This window comes from Gasterosteus aculeatus, chromosome 5 (assembly GCF_964276395.1).
Source record: "Gasterosteus aculeatus chromosome 5, fGasAcu3.hap1.1, whole genome shotgun sequence".
Taxonomy (NCBI): domain Eukaryota; kingdom Metazoa; phylum Chordata; class Actinopteri; order Perciformes; family Gasterosteidae; genus Gasterosteus; species Gasterosteus aculeatus.
Genome location: NC_135692.1, coordinates 3,353,901 through 3,373,111, shown reverse-complemented (window position 1 = coordinate 3,373,111; position 19,211 = coordinate 3,353,901). Strand labels below are relative to the sequence as shown.

General features: G+C 43.0%; 1 protein-coding gene across 2 annotated transcripts; it reads right to left on the bottom strand.

Annotated features, from left to right (window-relative positions):
• Positions 1-2,243: 2,243 nt before the first annotated feature.
• Positions 2,244-5,304, bottom strand: adoa (2-aminoethanethiol (cysteamine) dioxygenase a). 2 transcript variants are annotated; one of them, XR_013467737.1, is made up of 3 exons: positions 4,605-5,189; positions 2,500-3,926; positions 2,244-2,443 (listed from the first exon to the last, which is right to left on the bottom strand). XR_013467737.1 is itself a non-coding variant. In XM_040177126.2 (2 exons), exons 1-2 carry the CDS (start codon positions 4,938-4,940, stop codon positions 3,486-3,488), a joined length of 777 nt encoding a protein of 258 aa, XP_040033060.2. In that variant the 5' UTR covers positions 4,941-5,304; the 3' UTR covers positions 2,244-3,485. The 2 variants fall into 2 exon arrangements, 1 of the variants encoding a protein (XP_040033060.2); XM_040177126.2 differs by having other exon boundaries at positions 2,244-3,926; positions 4,605-5,304.
• Positions 5,305-19,211: the final 13,907 nt, after the last annotated feature.

Below are 19,211 nucleotides of genomic sequence, written 5' to 3'. Positions count from 1 at the left end.
GGGTTTAGAGGAATAAGATCATTTTAGTAAAAGCAAAATCAAGAAGATCATGGATATAAAAGGAAAGATATTAGAACATTTGAAAAATAGTACACAATATTAGATGGTGGTAAATAAATAAAGTTATGTCAAAAATATGTAAGAACTGCAAAATATAGATTTAATAAATAACATTGATTGGAGAAAAATACAAAATGATGCATAACGAACAGAGACAAATACTATGACATTATTTAGGACCTACACATTGAATACAGGAACCAAATATGAAACATACAATCTAAATTATAGAGGACACAGAAGAAACATAAATATTGAATAGAAGAATGATCTGCTATTAGACGAGTGCAGAGCACACTCGTAAAGCAGAATTTTTGCATTTAATATAAGCTGAGACACTGCGTGTCTAAAGCACATATGTGTGAACATGCAGACAGAATATAGGCATTACTTTTTATAATTTTATAATACAATTTATAATTGGGTGAATCAATCTGACATGTAGAAATCTAATGTAAAAAGAAGGATGCTTTTACAGCAGATTAACAACGATGTGTAAGTGCTGCCACAAGTCCCTCTATTGTGTAGAAGTGTGGGAGAAGACTTGGCCGGACGCTGACCTTTCTGCTCTTCTTTTCTTCGAAGCTTTTTGAACCAGCCTTTGTTTGAGGGTCCCGCTGGGCGTTAGACCACTCTCCTCTCTCTCTCTCTCTCTCTTGCTCGGAGTTTGGGATTTGACTATTTTGGTCTCACTTTTACTTTTCATGCCCTAAATATCACAGAAAGAATCTCCATTCATAGCAGTAACCTCCAGTGCAGAATGTGCTACGTTGACCCTGGTACTCAACATGCAACTGTGGTTTTAATAAAGGTTATTACATTACAAGTCATTTAGCTGACGCTTTTATCCGAAGCGACTTGCAACAAGTGCATTTCAACCATAAGGATTGAAGAGTCGTGATCTAGTCGAGTGTTTTGGGAGGAACGAGCAGTTTATCAGATCCAGAGCGGAGAGTGCGAGTTGGGATGTAGGGTTTGACCATGTCCTGGATGTAGACTGGACTGGATCCATTCACAGCATGCTATGTGAGCACCAGTGTTTAGAACTGGATGCGGGCAGCCACTGGTGGCTAGTGAAGAGAGCGGAGGAGTGGAGTAGTGTGGGAGACTTTAGGAAGGTTAAAGACCAGTCGAGCTGCTGCATTCTGGATGAGCTGCAGACGTCGAATGGCGGCAGCAGGGAGACCTGCAGGAGAGAGTCATCTTCTCAAAACATCAGTTCCGTTGTTACTGCCATCTGGAGGAAAAATAACCATAGATGATTTGTATGTTTTCTCCCAGACAAAAACGTCTTGTGGGACAAACGCTGGGCCTTCTCACATGATGTTGGGCTGTGGGTGCAGGAGGTGTTAGACGCTAGGTAGCACATCTCGTAGTTTATGTGAACCTGTTTCACTGAATACAATATGACAAAGAGATCGAATAGTTCAGAAAAAAATAAGTATATAATATACTGTAATCAGAGTGTGTCATTGTTCATATGTATACACACAGATGCATGAAGCATTTTCTCATTTTCTAACCCAATGACTAGCAATGGAACATGCCCCCCCCCCCTGTGCAATGATTGAAACATTAGCTTTGACTTTGTGCCTCGTGTCATTTCTTTCATGCCAAACGCACCTTAACGTTATTGCAAATAAACTTGTTTATTTTGTATTGATTCCTAATTATTGCTAAAGCTTCTCATTCGACGGCGTCCCGTTTCTGAGGTCTCGGCCCAGTGGCACCAATCAACATCATTAAAGATAAGCACGTGGAACCGTCGAGTCTTCTCAATGCGCTGGTATTAAATTGAGATAAAACGTTCCTCGCAGTAACTTCAACATGCTGCTGATGGAATCTCTTTTCCTTCTTTGTCTTGTGTGTGGGTAGTGCGGTACCAGAGACACGAAGTGATAAGGCCGCATGCTCGCCAAAACATTTGGTGCATTCTGGCCATGATCTTCAATCCCTGATTCATGCTTCATGTTTTTTTGTTTAAGAAACGATTAGGCTTTTTCTTTTCTTATTGGACAGGAAACCTGTACATATTTGTACTGCATTACAGAATAAATGTAACAGACATAGCTTTAAGGGTTATCTTTACAAACTTATTTTAAATGTCAATCACGAGGCAAAACGAGCAGCGGTGGACGTAGTTCTTCTGAACATCAACAAATGACAGCATGCAGACTCCACGGTCACTGATTATTCCCGTCTACTTTATTGATCCACATTTATTCCACATGGGAGTTACAGAATAGAGCCATGTGCAGACTGACACAAAGACGTGAGCTAAAGTGGCATAGAGTCTATAGAAATCTATGGAAGTATTTAGAAAAATAAAAGGGATATTTGGTTTTCTCCTTATTGCCGAGATCACTGATCACTGGACTAGGATCTCTGGACTAGGACCACTGGACTAGGATCACTGGACTAGGATCTCTGGACTAGGACCACTGGACTAAGTTGCATTAGGTAAAATGACATAACATAATATTGTCAGTGTTCTGCAGAAACCTTGTCCGTCCATATAAATGTAAAGTGACCTCACAAAGGACTCGTCGCTTCCCATTTCCTCCTGGAGGGCAGGTGAAACCACACGCGGTGCCTGTTTACCACATGGAACTGCGATGCTACAGGGATTATGGAATAAAGTGTTTGCTGACAGCACCGCTAGCTGTGCTTTAATAAACAAGACAAAAACACAAATCACCACATTTGCTGGTTTAAACCTGTAAAGCGCCATAACCAACTTTTGGACATTTGGTTTCCGGCCAACTGCAGCAATATTAATGAATTACTAATTCATAATAGCAGCTGACTATTGAACAGCTTATTTTCCCTTTACTGAGTAGCAGGAAATTGGAATAACTTAAATACATAAAACAAAAATATAGTGTAGCGCGTGCACAGGAAGAAGAAATAAAGGGTGTGCATTAGAAAAACTGATAATAACTAAATGTTACATATTACAAAATAAGGCAGGCTGAAGCTGCACGCGTGGGTCTGGAGACACGCTGCGACGTGGAGGTCCTCCACAGCAGAGTGGAAGAATAACGTGTAAACGGAAGATACGAGGTGCTTATGACCTCCCTGCATACACACATAACCTTCATGTGTGTACAAGGCAACAGAACGGTGAAATAAAAAATGATTAGGAGTGCACATTCCTTGTGTCGTCTCTCACAGGAATATCGATGACGTGCAGAAGGCCGCTCTGAAGTCTGCGTTCTGTTTCAGAGTTGAATCCTTTGTTTCTCCAAGCCAAGGCCCTGCTGCTGCACTCACGAGCAAGGACCCCAATCCCTTTGAGTTCCAGGTAACAATGACATGTTCCACTTTCCTGCGGGGCAAACTAACTCTTTTCCTGCAGATGGATGTATCATCGGTGTCATCACCCTCACGTGCTGCAGAATAGTTCCTCAGGTCAGAGGTTGCATTCAGAAGGAGACCGCGGGGCCCGGGTAGGGTTCCCCGCCACACCAGAAGTCTTCTGGTTGCGGGATCTCGAGGAGCCACGTCTCCTCTCCCTGCTTCACCTCCTCGCTCTCTCCATCCAATCCCCCCTCTGCCACAGTCTGGAGCGCTTTGTAGTAGTGACAGTCCCGCCCATCGTCTGGATTGTACGGTGGTGCCAGGATGTCCAGGAAAGCGGCTGGCCCCTCCACCGTGTCAATCTGGTGGAGGTTTTCCCGGAGAGGGGTGAGGAGACACGGCCCGCTGTCCTCGGAGTACTCGGCGACCGAGCGAAGCATGGCGCGCCGCAGGGAGGGAGTCTGGAACGGAGCCAGCGGGGGCTCGAAGTGAGGTAGGACGTCGCCGGCTGTAAGGTTATCCTCAAGCCTGTCAAAACAGCGGAGGCTCAACTTCCCGTAGAGAACCTGAACAGGAGACAGGACACAGTCAAAGGACGAACACAGTAGATATGATCCCCGTGGTGATATGATCAACAGGGAGTGACAGACACTCTTTTTGAATCAAACTGCTCTAAAAATGTATTTAAATCATGGTGTCCGGGGTTGGTTACTATTCAATCTGTTTCATTGGATTAGTATTGGAACCGATCAATGAAGTTGAGGACATCCGTCCCGCCACAGGAGGACGCGAGATAAGCATTTGATGGTGGGTTCGGACCCCCAATTGCCACAAAACTAAATATCAGTTCCAGACCGTCATTTATTAATGAATTAAATTCCCCCGCAAATCTACAATGGATCAAATGACCACAATCGGGGGGGGGGGGGGGGCAGCATCACTGTTGTAAGGGCGGATCTGTGTGTGTACACAGGGGCCCAGCAAGGCACTTGGGTCAAATAAATACAGTCGAAATGTACCATTCAAAGTCCCTTTTACAAGGTAAAAGGACATATTAACTTAGTGAAGACCAAAGGGGTTGTGAACCTCATTAACTCAGTAAAAACCGTAATGTAACGTTACGTGGTGACCGGTTAGCAGCTAACGTTAGCTTGTACAAAGTAGGTTCGGGTTAGCCGGAGCACGGAGGGTCGCGTCAGGGCTCCTAAGAGGCCGTGACACGGCGGACGTGAGGCGGAGTAGACCTTCAGCATGCCGTTCATGCCCGGGTGGTCGTGTAGCGGTATGGAGGCGCCGGTCTTCAGCAGGAACACCCCCATGCTGAACGCCTCCGTCTCGCAGATGTGCATGTAGGTGACCGGGGGGCTCTGGAGCCCCGCTGCCCCGGAGCTCGGTTGGGTTTTCCGGGGAGCGATTTTCAGGTCAACGGCCCTGACCGCCGTCACCAGGGAGACCAGCTCACCCTGCTGGTCCTCCGCCAGCGCGTTGTCCCCGTTGGCTGACGACGTTAGGCCTTTAAAGGTGAGGTGAGCTTGTTGGGCTATTTTCTGAATAAGAGGAGTTTTGTGGTCCCGCGGCATTCTGGCGGAGGGAAGGAACTAACGGTTAACGGTTAACGGTAAGCGGTGTTTCTCCGGCACCGCAAGTCCTTCCGTTTCACCACACGTCCTACGCAGCCCGACGGCCAGCATTGACAAAAGACAAAAAAAAACTACTTTGACAAAACAAAACGCAAATATCTAACGTTAAATTCACGCCGACATAAGAGACCAGCTCCAGTCATTTCCCACCGTCTCGCCTCTTCGTCAGCGCTCACGGAGCATGCGCGGGACACGCAAAGCAAGGTGGGATATGGAGTTTAAACCCAACATGTAAACGAATATATATTCACGTAGACGTGAACTGCGAATTGTGTCTTGATCAGATGGTATTCTCTATAACTGCGTGTGCCTTTGTGTGGGCTCGGGCTGATACTAATAGCGTGAGAACAATGCATAGGTTATCTTGTATTTCAATGAGACTACATTACCCAGATACCCCAGGGAACGGCCATCGTTTTTGGAGGGGGGCAGTACGTTGAACTCTCCCTCCTTATCTAACTTCACATCCTTCCTTCCTACAGACTTCTCATTTGAGATTTCTTAGTGATTTTTCATCAGAGACAAAGAAGTTGAACCTGCATGAAACACACATAGAAATGAGATGAATCCAATCAATGCAACATAGAAATAAATTAAATAAAAAAAAGAAGATAACGTAACGCCCTTTTCAAATGAATGTTCCATAATTGATGGACTCGGTTCAAAACAATTGCAGAATGCCTACACTATGAATTTAAAAGGGATGCACAGAAGGTCAATGGGCGTCATTTCCAAATAAGAACCCCATTACAATGAACAGAGTAGCGTTTGCTCTTCAATGTGCATTCATTCTTTGGCTGTCACACCCTTTGACATGCTGTTGTAACATTGTTATAATTAATGAAGTGAAACTGAAAGTGGGCAGACATTAAGGGACCTACTGGCCCTTGGATTGTAATGCATGCCCAGACGCAGCCCACTTCGACCGAACGCAGGCCAGCGTGGCGGATGGCGCCGCTGACGGTCTGACTGGCGAACGGTACGATCGACGAGGGTCATATGATCATATTTAGTTCACAGTTTAGATTGAAGTGCAACAGTTCTGTGTTCCCAGATCTCTCAGCACTTAATAACACAAAGACAACATCATTCTTTTTAGTCCTTTTGAACATAGATGTAACACAGAAAACTCTCGTATGAATTGTGTTTGTAATGTCATGTCATGTCATGTAATGGTTGTATGGGTAACTTTGACAGGCACAGGCAACTAAATTTTTCTTTTGTTGCTGTATTGCTGCTTTTTTGGGTCTCTCTGTATTGTCTTGTGTTTCTTTTTGGTAATTGTGTGTCTCTGTGTTTCTCTTTGCAGTGGTTTTGTGTACACTGTAAACAATTTCACCGTAAAATAACAGTATCCTACTGGCAGCGAGGACGTCAGTAATGTGATGTTTACGATACAGTTATTGTAATTTATTTGTATTTTATATAGTATTTTACAGTATTATTATTACTGCATGTCAACTTATTATCAATGTATTAATGAAACCTCCAACCCTGAATGAAAATAGCATGAACGGTGAAATTCTAAAAACTTAGGTTAAATTATGCACCAACTGTAAATTGACATGCAATGAATGATCATTTATGTTACAATTGTTATTAACAAATCTGTAAGATGCTGTTTTAAATCCACCTCGAGTTTACAGCTTTGTAGTGTCATTGTGTATCTCTTGGTATTTTTGACATTTCGTAGTCACTAAGTGTCTCTTCGTAGCTGCTTGTCATCTCCATGTAGTGGCTTGTGTCTCTTTGTGTTTGGTATGTGACATTTTGTAGGTGAAGGCAAGGGAGGTGCTTCAGTAATAATAGTAATCCATGTTTAAGCCCCATTGACCTTCAGTCAAGATAATCTGATCACAGGATCGCCATCGATGAAAAACCCCAAAGCTGTTGCCGCATCAGATTGTAGTAGTGTCTTCCGACTGAAGTGTGTGTCGGTAACCCCAAAAACAAAGAACGGGCCTGAGTCGCCCGTATCACAAACTCCCCATTTATCTGTGTGTGCAACTGCAGTGCAATTAGTCCTTTGGCACAGTTGTTGTTGGGTTTAGGTTTGAGTACCTCTTTACAAGCGTGTCTCTTTTTTGTTGTTGTAAAAGAGTAACTATGTGCAGTTGTGTGCGTGATGTATGGTGTATGACACAAAGCACATCCTCTTGGCAAATAACAAGGCCGATACATTACAGGTACACACACAGACACTTCCATGACGTCGACACGTGCAATATCATCAACCAGTGTTCTCAAACGCGAGTAGATGGAGGCACTAGTGAGATTTTGTAAAACATATTTAAGCACTAAATGCTCCGAAAATGGCACACCCATGATAATGTAATAACTCTGGAAATACATTGTCAATTTCTTTTTGTAGGGATAAAGGGGAGCCACTGCGAGTGCCATGATGTGTAACAATCAGTCTATATGTTAGTGTTAAAAACAATATATCAATATAATACACAAAAAAAGTTTGAATTTTTAGGTTTTCCGCAGAAATTTTTATAAACTTCCTCCAAAGCTTTGACACGTAGGATAAAAACACATCTCCGTGATTTGTGGACAGTACACATGTATCGTTTCAAGGATAAACTACTCTACAGAAGGCTGCTACGAAGGCCTTACGCCAGATAAATGGCTGCCTCATGATTAAACCGCCTGTGCTTCGATTTCTGTGTCTGCTTGGAGAAATTCTTATTTTTTTGCTGCGATAGTTTGGTGGTTACTTCGCGATAACTTGTGCAGGCTTCGTGTGATTTATTTTCGACGGACTGAAAAGGTTGTACACCACTGTACGCACAATCTTTGGGCAACGTTTTTACAGTATTTTTATTTTGCTAATATTACCACAGTTGTGTTTGCAGTATTTTTAAGGGGTTTGTTATTGTAGCCAGGACTCTAATGCTTCCAAAAAAACATTAACATCCATTCTAAAATATTTATTTAACTACGGGGCCTGATGGAATAATAAAACAAAAATGCAAAGGACAGAGGAACTACCATAAACTATATCTATAAAGAAACAATGTAAACATTAAAGGCCAGTTTCTAATGTACTCCCTTACAGAACACGCTTCTGTTTTGGTTAGATTATTCATTTGGGTGGTTAATGTCTCTCATCGATTGACAAGCTATTATTATGTCCATAAACAGTAGAATAAAATAAATACAAGTATTTTAATAGCAGAAGTCAGAGCAAAGCGAGTTTACCCCAACACAGTGTATCAGGCAGGAGATTCACTCACTGGTCACCAGCACAATAGACACTTGCATGGTTCATTTTTTGCTTTTTTTTCAAAATAAACTTTCAAAGTACAGTAAGTTGACTTGGTTTAAGAGTTTAAAATCCTTTGCCTAACTAAGCAAGAACAGAAATACAGTTGTTGATCAATTGTACTCTGCTTACACCTGCAGATGCAGTGTTAGTTATCCAGCAAAGTTACCCTCAATACACTGACTTTCACAGCGAACACAAGCTGTGGTCTCCACAGTGAAGGTCCTGTGTTCTTCACTCACATGGAGTCCCGTCCGCTGCGATTGAGTTTGCTCGCTGAAAGGGCGTCTCGCCGTTTGGAGTTTAAGTTTCGTAAAACAATATTGTTTGAATCATGCGTTCGCCAAAGACAAAGTTTCAAAGGCTGGTTTTTGTCTGAGATCGTATTTGCATTTTCTGCTGAACATAATGCCAACATTATTCCCTGGCTGTTTAAAATGTGCATGACTGACATTGCAGAGAAGTCAAGCAAGCCTCACCATGCTGTCCTCAGAGCGGCAGCCAAGCAACTCTGAATGAAACAAGTGATTCTCTGGCTGTCCACAATTTGCATAGCAATACACAAACACACACACACACAGATGTGTGTGATGTACATTTGGCACACGCACGTATAATGTTTATATGTATATAGCCTGACAGAAGCAGGGTGCATATATACAAAATCATTCAGGTATGCATAAATATACAAGTGTTACTGGGTCACTTGTGCATGCACACACACACGCACACACACACACACACACAGACCGGCAGAGATATTCACAAACACACATTCTCTGTCCTTTAGAATCAGCATATTGAAACAATGAGACAATGATAACAGCTGCTTATGGATCACTTAGTGCGAACAGTCAACGCGGCCTTTGTGTTCAGTCAATACGCCGCCTGTTCTCTGTCATCAGAGTTGTCATTATTTCGCAATGTGTTCCACGGCTGAGAACATGAGGAGTCTTTCATTTGTTGCCCCTCTGTGGCCTCGTTGAATCAGGCCATCGTTGAGAATGAAGCCAACTGTTGTCCGTCAAAGAACGCCAACTACCCGCGCCAAACATAAAAAGTCACCATGCCAGAAAATAAATGTCTGCATAACTCGTGGAAGCAGCAGGAGACGACGCAATGCTAATATTGTTTTTTTTTGTTTATCAAGAAAAGGCTTCGGACGAAGGGTTTATGGGGATTTATGTTGGTGCCTCAATTGACTGGAGGACAACACAAACATCCCAGAATGTGTTCTTGGTGGCCTGTTGATGCACACACATTTTGAATTCGTCATAATACATCATTTATTGTATATTTCCATGTTAAACTGCATTTGTTTTTGAGAAAGGCCTCTTGAAGTGCCCACATGCCTTCTAGTCTTATTGCCAGTCTACAACTTTGTTAATTCTTGCATTGTCAAAACAAAGGGAGCTAAAACTAAAGCTGAAAAATCAGCTGATATTACTGTCCTGGGCTGGAGGCTGAGAGGATGCTGGTATCGTACCACCTAATGAATCCATTGGTACCAACCAAGTCAGGCAGTCAGTCATTTTGTGGAGGGGAACCCTGGTGTGGCTATATTCACAGGGGGCCGTAATCAGTCACAAGATATGTGAAAGGAAATGGTTCGGGAGTCCCCCCCTTTACAACCATATCAACACCATGATCAACCGGTGTAGTTTGATGACCAGTACAGTTTTTTACATGCTGTAATGTATTATTTTCACCAAATCTAAAAATAGTGTGTTCTAATATTTCTGCCACTACAGTTTGGGAATTTCATATATGAGGAATGGGATTTAATGAGCTCAATCAAAGTGGTGATATGGATAGCTATATGGTTTATCACATGGTGCATGTACAGTATAACACACGTGTTCACTGTGAATACATAACCAGACTTGAGAGTTAAAAGCCAGCATGACAGAAAACATTTAGGAACCATATTCTCTGTAACAAAGCCACATCTGTCCTTTTGTTGGCCTGAAGATGAGGGCCTGTGACGGTGATACATGCTCAGATAGTAGTGCTGCCTCTGTAGCAGCTTGTTGGTGGGACTATGTGGAGCGGTAGAAGTGTGAACGCGTTACAGAAAAAAAGACAGCACTGCTCTTAGTGGAGCCTCCTGCCGTAAGTTCACTACATGTATTATCACGATTATTATATTTTTGAAGGCTTGAACAGTAATAGCATCCCAGACTGTATAAAAAAAAGAGTAGACCCATTTAGTCACTTATCGGTTTGAGGACGGTTTTGAAGCCTCAGCCATCGCTCTTTTTTTATCAGAACTACTGCGACTGAAACGTGTACCATGATTTACTAAATGAAAGTCATGCTGTATTAAATAAATGTTTAACAAGAGCAGTAGTTCTCCAATGGAGGGGGGTGAGTGAGATTTAAAAAAAATACATTTAAAATTAGCGTAGATCCAAAAATCCTTTAAAAATAGTTATTTAGTACTTTTTCACTAAAGTTCAAAAAATTAATTTGATATTCAGTGGCTATTCCCTTTCATTATCCTAAAGGTCCCCCGATACCACGATGGTTTGACCCAAAATGCCATCACTTGTTGATGGCTGGATTTGAATCGTCAAATTTGCTTAAGAAGGTTCCTAACTGAATTTCCTAAGTGAAATGACCATGAATGAAGTGGTGTAAGTGGCCGCCATGCAGAGCTGTTTGAATTCCCTAATGCTAAGAAAAGAAGCTTCAATGCTCCTTTAGCATAGGAACCCCTGGACGAAAGGAAAGGAGATCATTCCGTCCCACGATTCCTTGCGCCAGCGGTATTTAAATAGTGACGTATCATTCGGCTGTTCATGAGAAATAACGATCATGACCGAGTAAGTAGATCAGGTGAGTAACTCATCAGTGTTGCAACCTTGTTACTATAGTAACACTTTGAACCTGGTTGTTTAATGTCGTCTGCGTGACTCAGCACTGTAACAACACATGAAGGCATCTAAGATGCTTCTTTGAAGTCCAGAAACTGTAGTATCTTTTTTTTTGACAATTCGAGAGTAAAAAAAACAAGCCGGAGAAATTCCCTCAGTATTCAGAAGAATATGTTCTAATGGGATTTACTGGACCATAAACTCATGTTTGTAATTCGGCAAATGAGTTTTCCCATGATGGGCATTAGAAATAATGCAGGTTAAAGGCACTTCCACACTTGCTTCAAGTTGACCGGACTTTTACAATCTCATTTATCACTATCTACTTCACACACACACACACTCACACACATACACGCTGCACACTGTCATAGTTGGGCTGCAGACCCTGACCACGAAACTGAGATCTCAGGATTAGGAATGATGACTGCTGAGGCAATGCTGCACACACAAACACGCACACACATGATCAGATCGTCCTAATGGTGCAGGCGGCGCCTTGCATGGTAGCCTCTGTTATTGGTGTAATAATCACGACTTGTAGTGTTAACGCCCTTTGAGTTGATAGAAGACTAAAGTCCTGTATACAAGCAACATCAGAAATGCATTTTATGCTTGTTTATTTTTCATGACTATTTTCACCTTGATCTAGTGGTATTTCGACCATGCATATTCTGAAAAACAACTCAACAAATTTCCCCAAATTTAAGTTAATTATAGAACATTTTTCACGTTCAATACAATTGACAATGTCCACCTGAAGCCATCGACCTTTGTTGCCTCCTCTGCTACATGCTCCCGAGGTGATAAAATCAACTTTAGCTCTATCAATCAGGGCTCAGAGGGGTACAAGTTAAGTGTAAAACAATGGGGCGGAACCAGGCCATTTGTCACTGCTGTGGCTGCTTTGATAGAAACTATTACCTTTGTGTAAACTGTCTGACTCCAGTGAGTTTTACGGCGTTGTGTCGCTGCCATGTGTTGCACTGAGATGCTTTATTGAACACGTAAGGGCGAGTTGATAGGCTATCTCAGACCCGCTTTTCACTCTGTGAACGGGCAGCAAATTCACTGTCGGTGCCCTGTTTGATTGTCCTCCAGGGTGGTAGACCGCCCAGGCTGTGACATGCTAGTAGTGGTTACTGTGGCCTTAAGCTGCAAGCCAGCAGCAGGTGTGAGAAGTCAGCAGGCAGCAACCTGCAGGTCTGAAGAGACAAAACCCCAGAAGAAGGTGTCTTAAACCTCCATTCTCTCTACTGGCCATCGGGGGGCGACTCCTCCAGTTGCACAACGAAGATTGCATAGAAGTGTATGATAAAATGACGCTACTTCTCTCTTAATTTATTCCCTCAGGAAACATTGTAAACACGAATTTGTGGTCTTCACTACAGGACTATTTTCATTTTGTAAATGGGGGTCCATTTAGAGTCAAATAGACCAAAACGTGGGGTGGGCTTTGATGGAGCAGGGCTCCATTGTGATTGACAGGTAAAAAAAATGTCTTATACTGACGTCACTACTGGTTGTAAACAATAAAATGACCATTGAACATGAATGGCGGCAACAACTCAAGCCCTAAAACCATCATGGGGGACGTCATGGTGAGGTCAGTCCACACATCCAGATCTTTTTTTCACTTTTAGTCTTTAGTCCAAGTGACTCCGGTACTCACTGCTTGAGCATTTGTCTAAGACTTCACAACCCCCTTCAGAGACACTAAAGCCTTTATAAAATAAAAACATCCCAACGCCTGAATATGTTTACGTGCACAATCCACAGTGTTCGCCATGAAAGAGCAGATTTTGCTCAACAGGCTGTGCTGGTGGTGGCTTCTGGTGGAGAAGCTGCAGACCAATGAATATTATTATCGTTTATGCGCCACACAAAGCCAGCACATTTGTACAAGGTTTTTATTTGTCATTGTGGTCCCAATTTTCACAGATGAGTGATGTTCAGGGCGTTTCCAATTAGCAGCTGTAGAGTCCTCCTGTCCTGACCATACACGCCCCGTGCGATTTTCTAATTGAAACTACTTCTATTTTCTATTGCTCCTCTATAAAAGTCAACAACGACACAGGCCCGGGATTTTGGCCTACTTAGGTTTTCCCTAGAAATACATTTGTGCATTAGCTTTCTCCACCAGGAAGGAAATGCGTGACGACAACATCAGGTTGTTTGTGGTCCTGATTCCCAGGAACCTCCAGCCGCTAACAGGCTCTGTTGATGCAGACTCAGGTGCGCGTCAGTGCCTCCTTTTTGTACCATCAACAGCTCCTTGGTTTTATTGCTTGAGTGGGTGGTTGTTCTTTCAGCATCACTCTGCTAGGTTGTTGATTTCCCCTCTATATGAGGGACTGTTTATGTGTTAGAATGGCATACACATTATTGTTATTTTCCATCAACACCCTAAATATCCGAGTATTAGTGAAAAGGTGAGTGGCTTTGTTCCCTTCCAGTTGGCAACAGCAGGAAACACTGCGCCAAGTGTCAGTCTCCTCCTGCTCTGTGAGACCAGGTTTCGGTGGCTTCTCGTGGTTCTCATTCACTTCATTTTGTATCTATTTTAGTCGTGGATGGGGGAGGGCAGATAGGAGCTACTGTAGTGGCAGCAAAGCGGCCCATTGCTATGCTAATGATGTGCTCGTCACATTCAGCAGCTGGAGGCTCCTCTCTAACACAGACCTGCTGCATACGTCCTTTCCTGCTCCATCACATACGAAGAAGCAGCTGCAAATACAGTACAGTGGAAATAACACATCTGCACTGGAAATACACGTTGGCTACCAAAAGGTGGTCACCCTTGACCCTTGACCTCTCCTAACAGAATTGGATGGCATATTTTGCATATATGTATACACACATTGTTTATCTTCAATGTTTTGGTTTCTAATTTGTTTGTCCCTCCAAAGTTAACGTTGCCACGTCACACAGAGCAAAGCTAGCATGGGTACGTATTTTTTTTTGATTTAACTTTTTTACAGTATGCGAGCTATTACGACCCAGACTAAATCTTTTCATTAACACATTTGCCCAGTTGAGAATAATCCTTGCACCGCGCACCGATACGTTCGGATATCGCATTTTGGAAGATTCTCTGGAAACGAACCTCAAGTTGAGAACCCCCCCGAGCAGAGGGCTGAGTGTGGAACTTGAGGAGGGGGTTGGAGTTTATGTGTCTTAGGGCAGGAAGGACCCACCTCCTCCCCCCCTGGCCAGGTCCTTTGTTCCCCGATGATGTATGAGACAGCATCTCCCTTGGAGTACCACAGGAACACGACAGCGGTGCAACAACGCCGTCCCATAATAGAGACTGATGGGACGGCTCCCGCTCTCTTCACTTTGTCCACTACTAAGATTGAGCTGGCGCAGCACTCCAGGCTCCTACGGGGCCCTTGGACAGCTCTGAGAGGGGCCCTCGTAAGAGAGCTCTCAACCTGACGGCAGCTCACGTCTGTCGGCCGCGCTGGGTCCCGCCACGGGCTGACAGGTGGATGGATGGATGGATGACGCATGGATGGACGGGGACCTGCGCAGGTCTTTGTGGGGTGGGGGACACTGGAGGAGAGGCGAGGGGGTCCCTGGCTCTCTGGTTCCTGTTGGACATTCCTGAGATGACTGAGCTCGCCATCTTTCCTCAGAGCTTTCACACTGACGGAATGCCAGCAGCCGAGGGCGGCTGGCTTTCTGTTTGCCATACACTTAGTAATAAAGCCATTCAAGAGTTTTGCAGTTGCATTTACTAAAAAGACAATTTCTATAGCTGGGGGCCTTCGTATCAAACCACAAACCCAGAAAGCAATGAAATAAACAAAAGACTAAATATCTAATGCATTTTATAGCAATCACTTCAAAGCCATATACCCTCAACAAAGGGTCCGTTGGCATCGCAGCTTCACACATAAATAGAAAATGCATTGCTCTTTGCACACGTCAGCTTCAAAAATCTAACCCTATAATCTAAAGATCCTTCCATAATAGCATCAGACACAGTTACTCAAACTGACCACAGTCAACTAGAATAAGAATTACTGCCCAACAAGAACTGTATTGTAATTACAAATTGCCACTAACGCCAAAGCATGCCTCCATTGTCCACCCGAATCCAATTAATAGGCCCAATCTCAATGTCCACCCTAAACCCTGAGCCCTGAAGCTCAGGGACTCAACTGACGTCAGCTGGTCAGTGGTTGAGTTACGTCTGAGAGTCTGTGAGGGCTCTAAGTGGTGTAAATATGAATGGCACAGCACTTTGCTGCAACATGGCACGTCACCATGACCACGTCATCCTTTCTACTCTATGATTTAAACATCTTTCAGCCTCTTTCCTCATGTAATAAGAGGTGTTAAATACATTTTTTTGTCAATGTTGCTTAAGTGACAACATTTCATATGTCAGGAATAGATGAATAAATATCGTCTGATTACATGTTTTTTTCTCCATTTTCAATCATTGGTGTTTTAAATGTATACATTTTATTATGACAGTCTGAACGCACGTGTGCTGCTGTGCTGCTTTTTTTTACTCTCTGTGTGTCCACTGGTCATTCCCTGCAATGTCTTGTGGGTAATTCAAGAGGGCTGAAAATGTCTCCCTGACAGCCCACAACAACACTCAACGATTTGTCAGCGGGACGGATCTAAACGCTCACAGAGTTAACGGGAGCGCCATAAAGCCCGTGAGTGCGTGAGGGGGCAGATTGGGATCTAATTTCTTAGGTGGAGGGGGTTCTCACAGGAGCCTTCTGGGTGCAGGGGATTGATTATTGAGTATTTGGGTATTTCAATGTCATAAACAGAATTTCACTTTCAAGCTATACAGCTAACTTTTTTTCCAGAAGTGCTCAACAGAAGTGCTTTCCATCTGTTTTCAGACTAATTCTATGTCTGTTGTAATTATTAAATTCATGGGGTCCCGTTACGGTCCTAAAGCTGTACTTTTTTCTGACCCAAGTGAATGACAGAAAGCAAACGCACATCGCATACAGCACAATACGGCCTGATCGTTTATGACACATAAGTCTGATATCCAATGGCTGATATCAGAAACAGAATAATAAATGAAACCCATACTGTACATGAACCCCTTGCATTCAGTCTACTCCAAAAGCCACTATGGCTTTTACCAGCAGCTGGTGGCACTTTAGACGTTGTTCCGTTGTGTTGAAGAGAGGAGAAACGCTTTTTTTGTGTTTACCAGGAAAGTCCCCTTTGGCCCCAAAGAATATCAAAACATATGAAAAGCGTCAAAATGAATATGATGGTAAACTTTAATAGGGTATGATGATGAGCAATGAGGACGGAGGAACACAGGACCAAAAAGTAGGAAGTGACAGCAACATTTAAGGAGCCTGAAACGTGAGAGTGATGCAGGCGGAGGGAGAGGAGAGCAGTGTGTGTTTGTACAAAAGGGTTGCGTGGCTGCTGTGTGTGTGTGTGTGTGTGTGTGTGTGTGTGTGTGTGTGTGTGTAGTATAGGGACGGATCATGACTCATGCAGGAAATAGATATTATGATCTTTCAGAGATGGAGGCTCAATTATTGAACGGATACAAAGTGTAATAACTGAATAATGTAACAAAAACTTGACACACATGCTGACAAATGTCTGCCGTGAATCATTTCCTGTGTTCACAATAATACAACCACAAAGGGTTTTTTAAGCTAATGATTGAGCTTTTCAGGTCTTTCTAGGTGTGCTTTTGATATTTGGAGAGACCGTGGCAGTATTCATACTTTGGTGAGGCACCCTGATTGGAGGTCAGGGACTAAGGAACCCCGATGTCTGTGCTCCGCGTCGTCTTATCATCTGATGCCTAATAAAGGACCACCCAGAGTTTTGTCAAAGTTGACATTTCTTTAGTTGCTGACATCGTGCTCATGTCGATCTGAAAGCACCCTTTGTCTCCTGTAGAGTGACCCATTGGACATTCACCTGTGGTGAAGGTCCAGGTGATGAGAAGTCACCACATCATCCTACCAAAAATAGAACTTTAAATTAAAAGAGTCAACCCTATTGGTAATGTAGAACATACACTTTGGCTGTACCTCAATGAGATGCATCAAGCCATCATCTCATCTTAAAGGAGTTGTTGATGCCTTAATGATAAGCGGTGTGTTATTGAGTCATAAGGGTAATTCACAGATCTAAAACACGGAAGTGAAAGCAAGTGATGGGGGCCAGCTCATAGGTCACAGAGGACCAACATGGCTTTTCTCTCACTTCTTGTGCGTCTTTAAATTCCACTGTTCCATGACGTATGTGCATTGATCAAACGTGTGGGTGCTGAGTGTTTGGCCAATCAGTAGCTGTGACGTCAAGCAGGATCAGGTTCACTCGTTTGTCAAGGTTTCATAAGCTCATATTGTGCTGTAAATAGTTTAAGTGACGCAAAAGTATATAATGATACAATTGTTATTAAAAATGAAATAAATGTAGTACGAAGTATGGTTGTTTTCTCATAATCCTATTACACAAGAGGACTTTTTTCAAACCGACTATTAAAAAGAAATCAGGTTTAAGGCCCTTCAGCTTTAATTAGTAAGGACTTGCTTGGTGGCAATTTAAGAATAATCATTTTATTCAAAGGTTTTTTATCTGGAGTTACAGTCACCTTAATTCCACAAGGATCAGATTTGAACCCTAATCTGTAAAATCCCAATACATGGTACGAGACTAGCTACCCGCTGCAAAGACCAGAGACGGTTGTGACCAAATAGCCTGCCAATTGAATTTATAAACTTGCTCCTAAGGGGGGTGACAGCATCAATTCGCCCTGACACTGAACCTTAAACATTATGGTTATGGAGAGTGTTGCAATACAATGACCATGATTCCTGTAACTTCTGACCAGAGAGATTCGTTGGTTCGACGCCCTGTTCCGCTCACAGAGAGGCTCGTCGTGTGCTGTGTGTATATTGTTCAAATAGTCAGAATCACTGATGTGGAAATAGTGGCTATGGATTTGTTATGGTCTCATTCATCTCTTCACTTCTCCCTCCTCTACTTTCTCTGATAACATCAGGTCATCTCCACTAAATGACGGATCATTCCACCACAAACACCAATGCGCTGAAAGTGGACCAATTCATCAGCTCACTCTGTTGCTTGGTGCGTGTGTGCGTGTGTGTAATCTTGGTGCGTAGAGGTGAAACTGTGAAAAGCAGATTTTTTTCTTACTTCTTCTGTTTGGTCCAGAAAGACCTTTTTAGTTTACAGAAAGAAATTAAGATGATGTGTATGGTTAGTTTTACTTCATGTACACATATGAACATGTTATGTATTCTCAGATGAGGCTCTGAGACTCTGTGGCCTGTACCATAGAGATACCGTATTTCAATAGAAGACAAGTTGCACACAAAGGGCCACATGTAACCAAGTGGCTTTGCCTTAAACCTGCATTCTCTCTACTGGCCAGTAGGGGGAAGCCCTGGTTCAAAAGTCAGATTGTATAGAAGTCAATGAGAGAGTCACGCTACTTCTCTCTTAATTTACTACACCAGTACACATTGTAAACGTGTGTGTATGGTCCCAATCTATGGCTTCAAGTGTTCTTAGTAAATAATGGTCCATTTAGACCTGGATGATAATGCAGAGTATGCTTAACCCTGGCGCATAGTGTCGACACACTCGTTTCAATTCATGGTTCTAAAAGTCTTGCGTGTGTTGCAGAGAAATTCAGAGCCAGAACAATAGGTGGAGTAACGTGTTTTTGTTGAAGACAACCTAGAGAGTAAAGTTCATTCTCTCGTAAAAACTCTTCGTTTTAATAATGGCGGTATTGTGCTATGAAAACGGAAATGTGAGGCTCTGGAAAGGATGTAGTTAGCAGACCAATCACAGCATTGCGGGCTGCAGGAGGCTTGCGTAGCTTTTGACACACGCAAGGAGGGATGAAAATGCACGCAAGTGGCGCGCAAGGCGCTCGCAAGGGGCTCAGGCGACCCATTTTGAAGTATGTTGTCATGTGGATATGCATGCTTTCACTTAAATTGTGAAATAAATTGTCATTGCTTGAGAAGACGCTGACAGAAGAAGCCTGTGTCTTTAATTTCTATTTTTCTCAGTTTG

Excerpts from the sequence above, each read along its gene's own strand:
- adoa (XM_040177126.2), bottom strand. The coding sequence starts at position 4,940 with ATGCCGCGGGACCACAAAACTCCTCTTATTCAGAAAATAGCCCAACAA. Across the intron at positions 3,927-4,604 it reads GCATGAACGGCATGCTGAAG|GTTCTCTACGGGAAGTTGAG; the intron begins GTCTACTCCGCC and ends TCTCCTGTTCAG.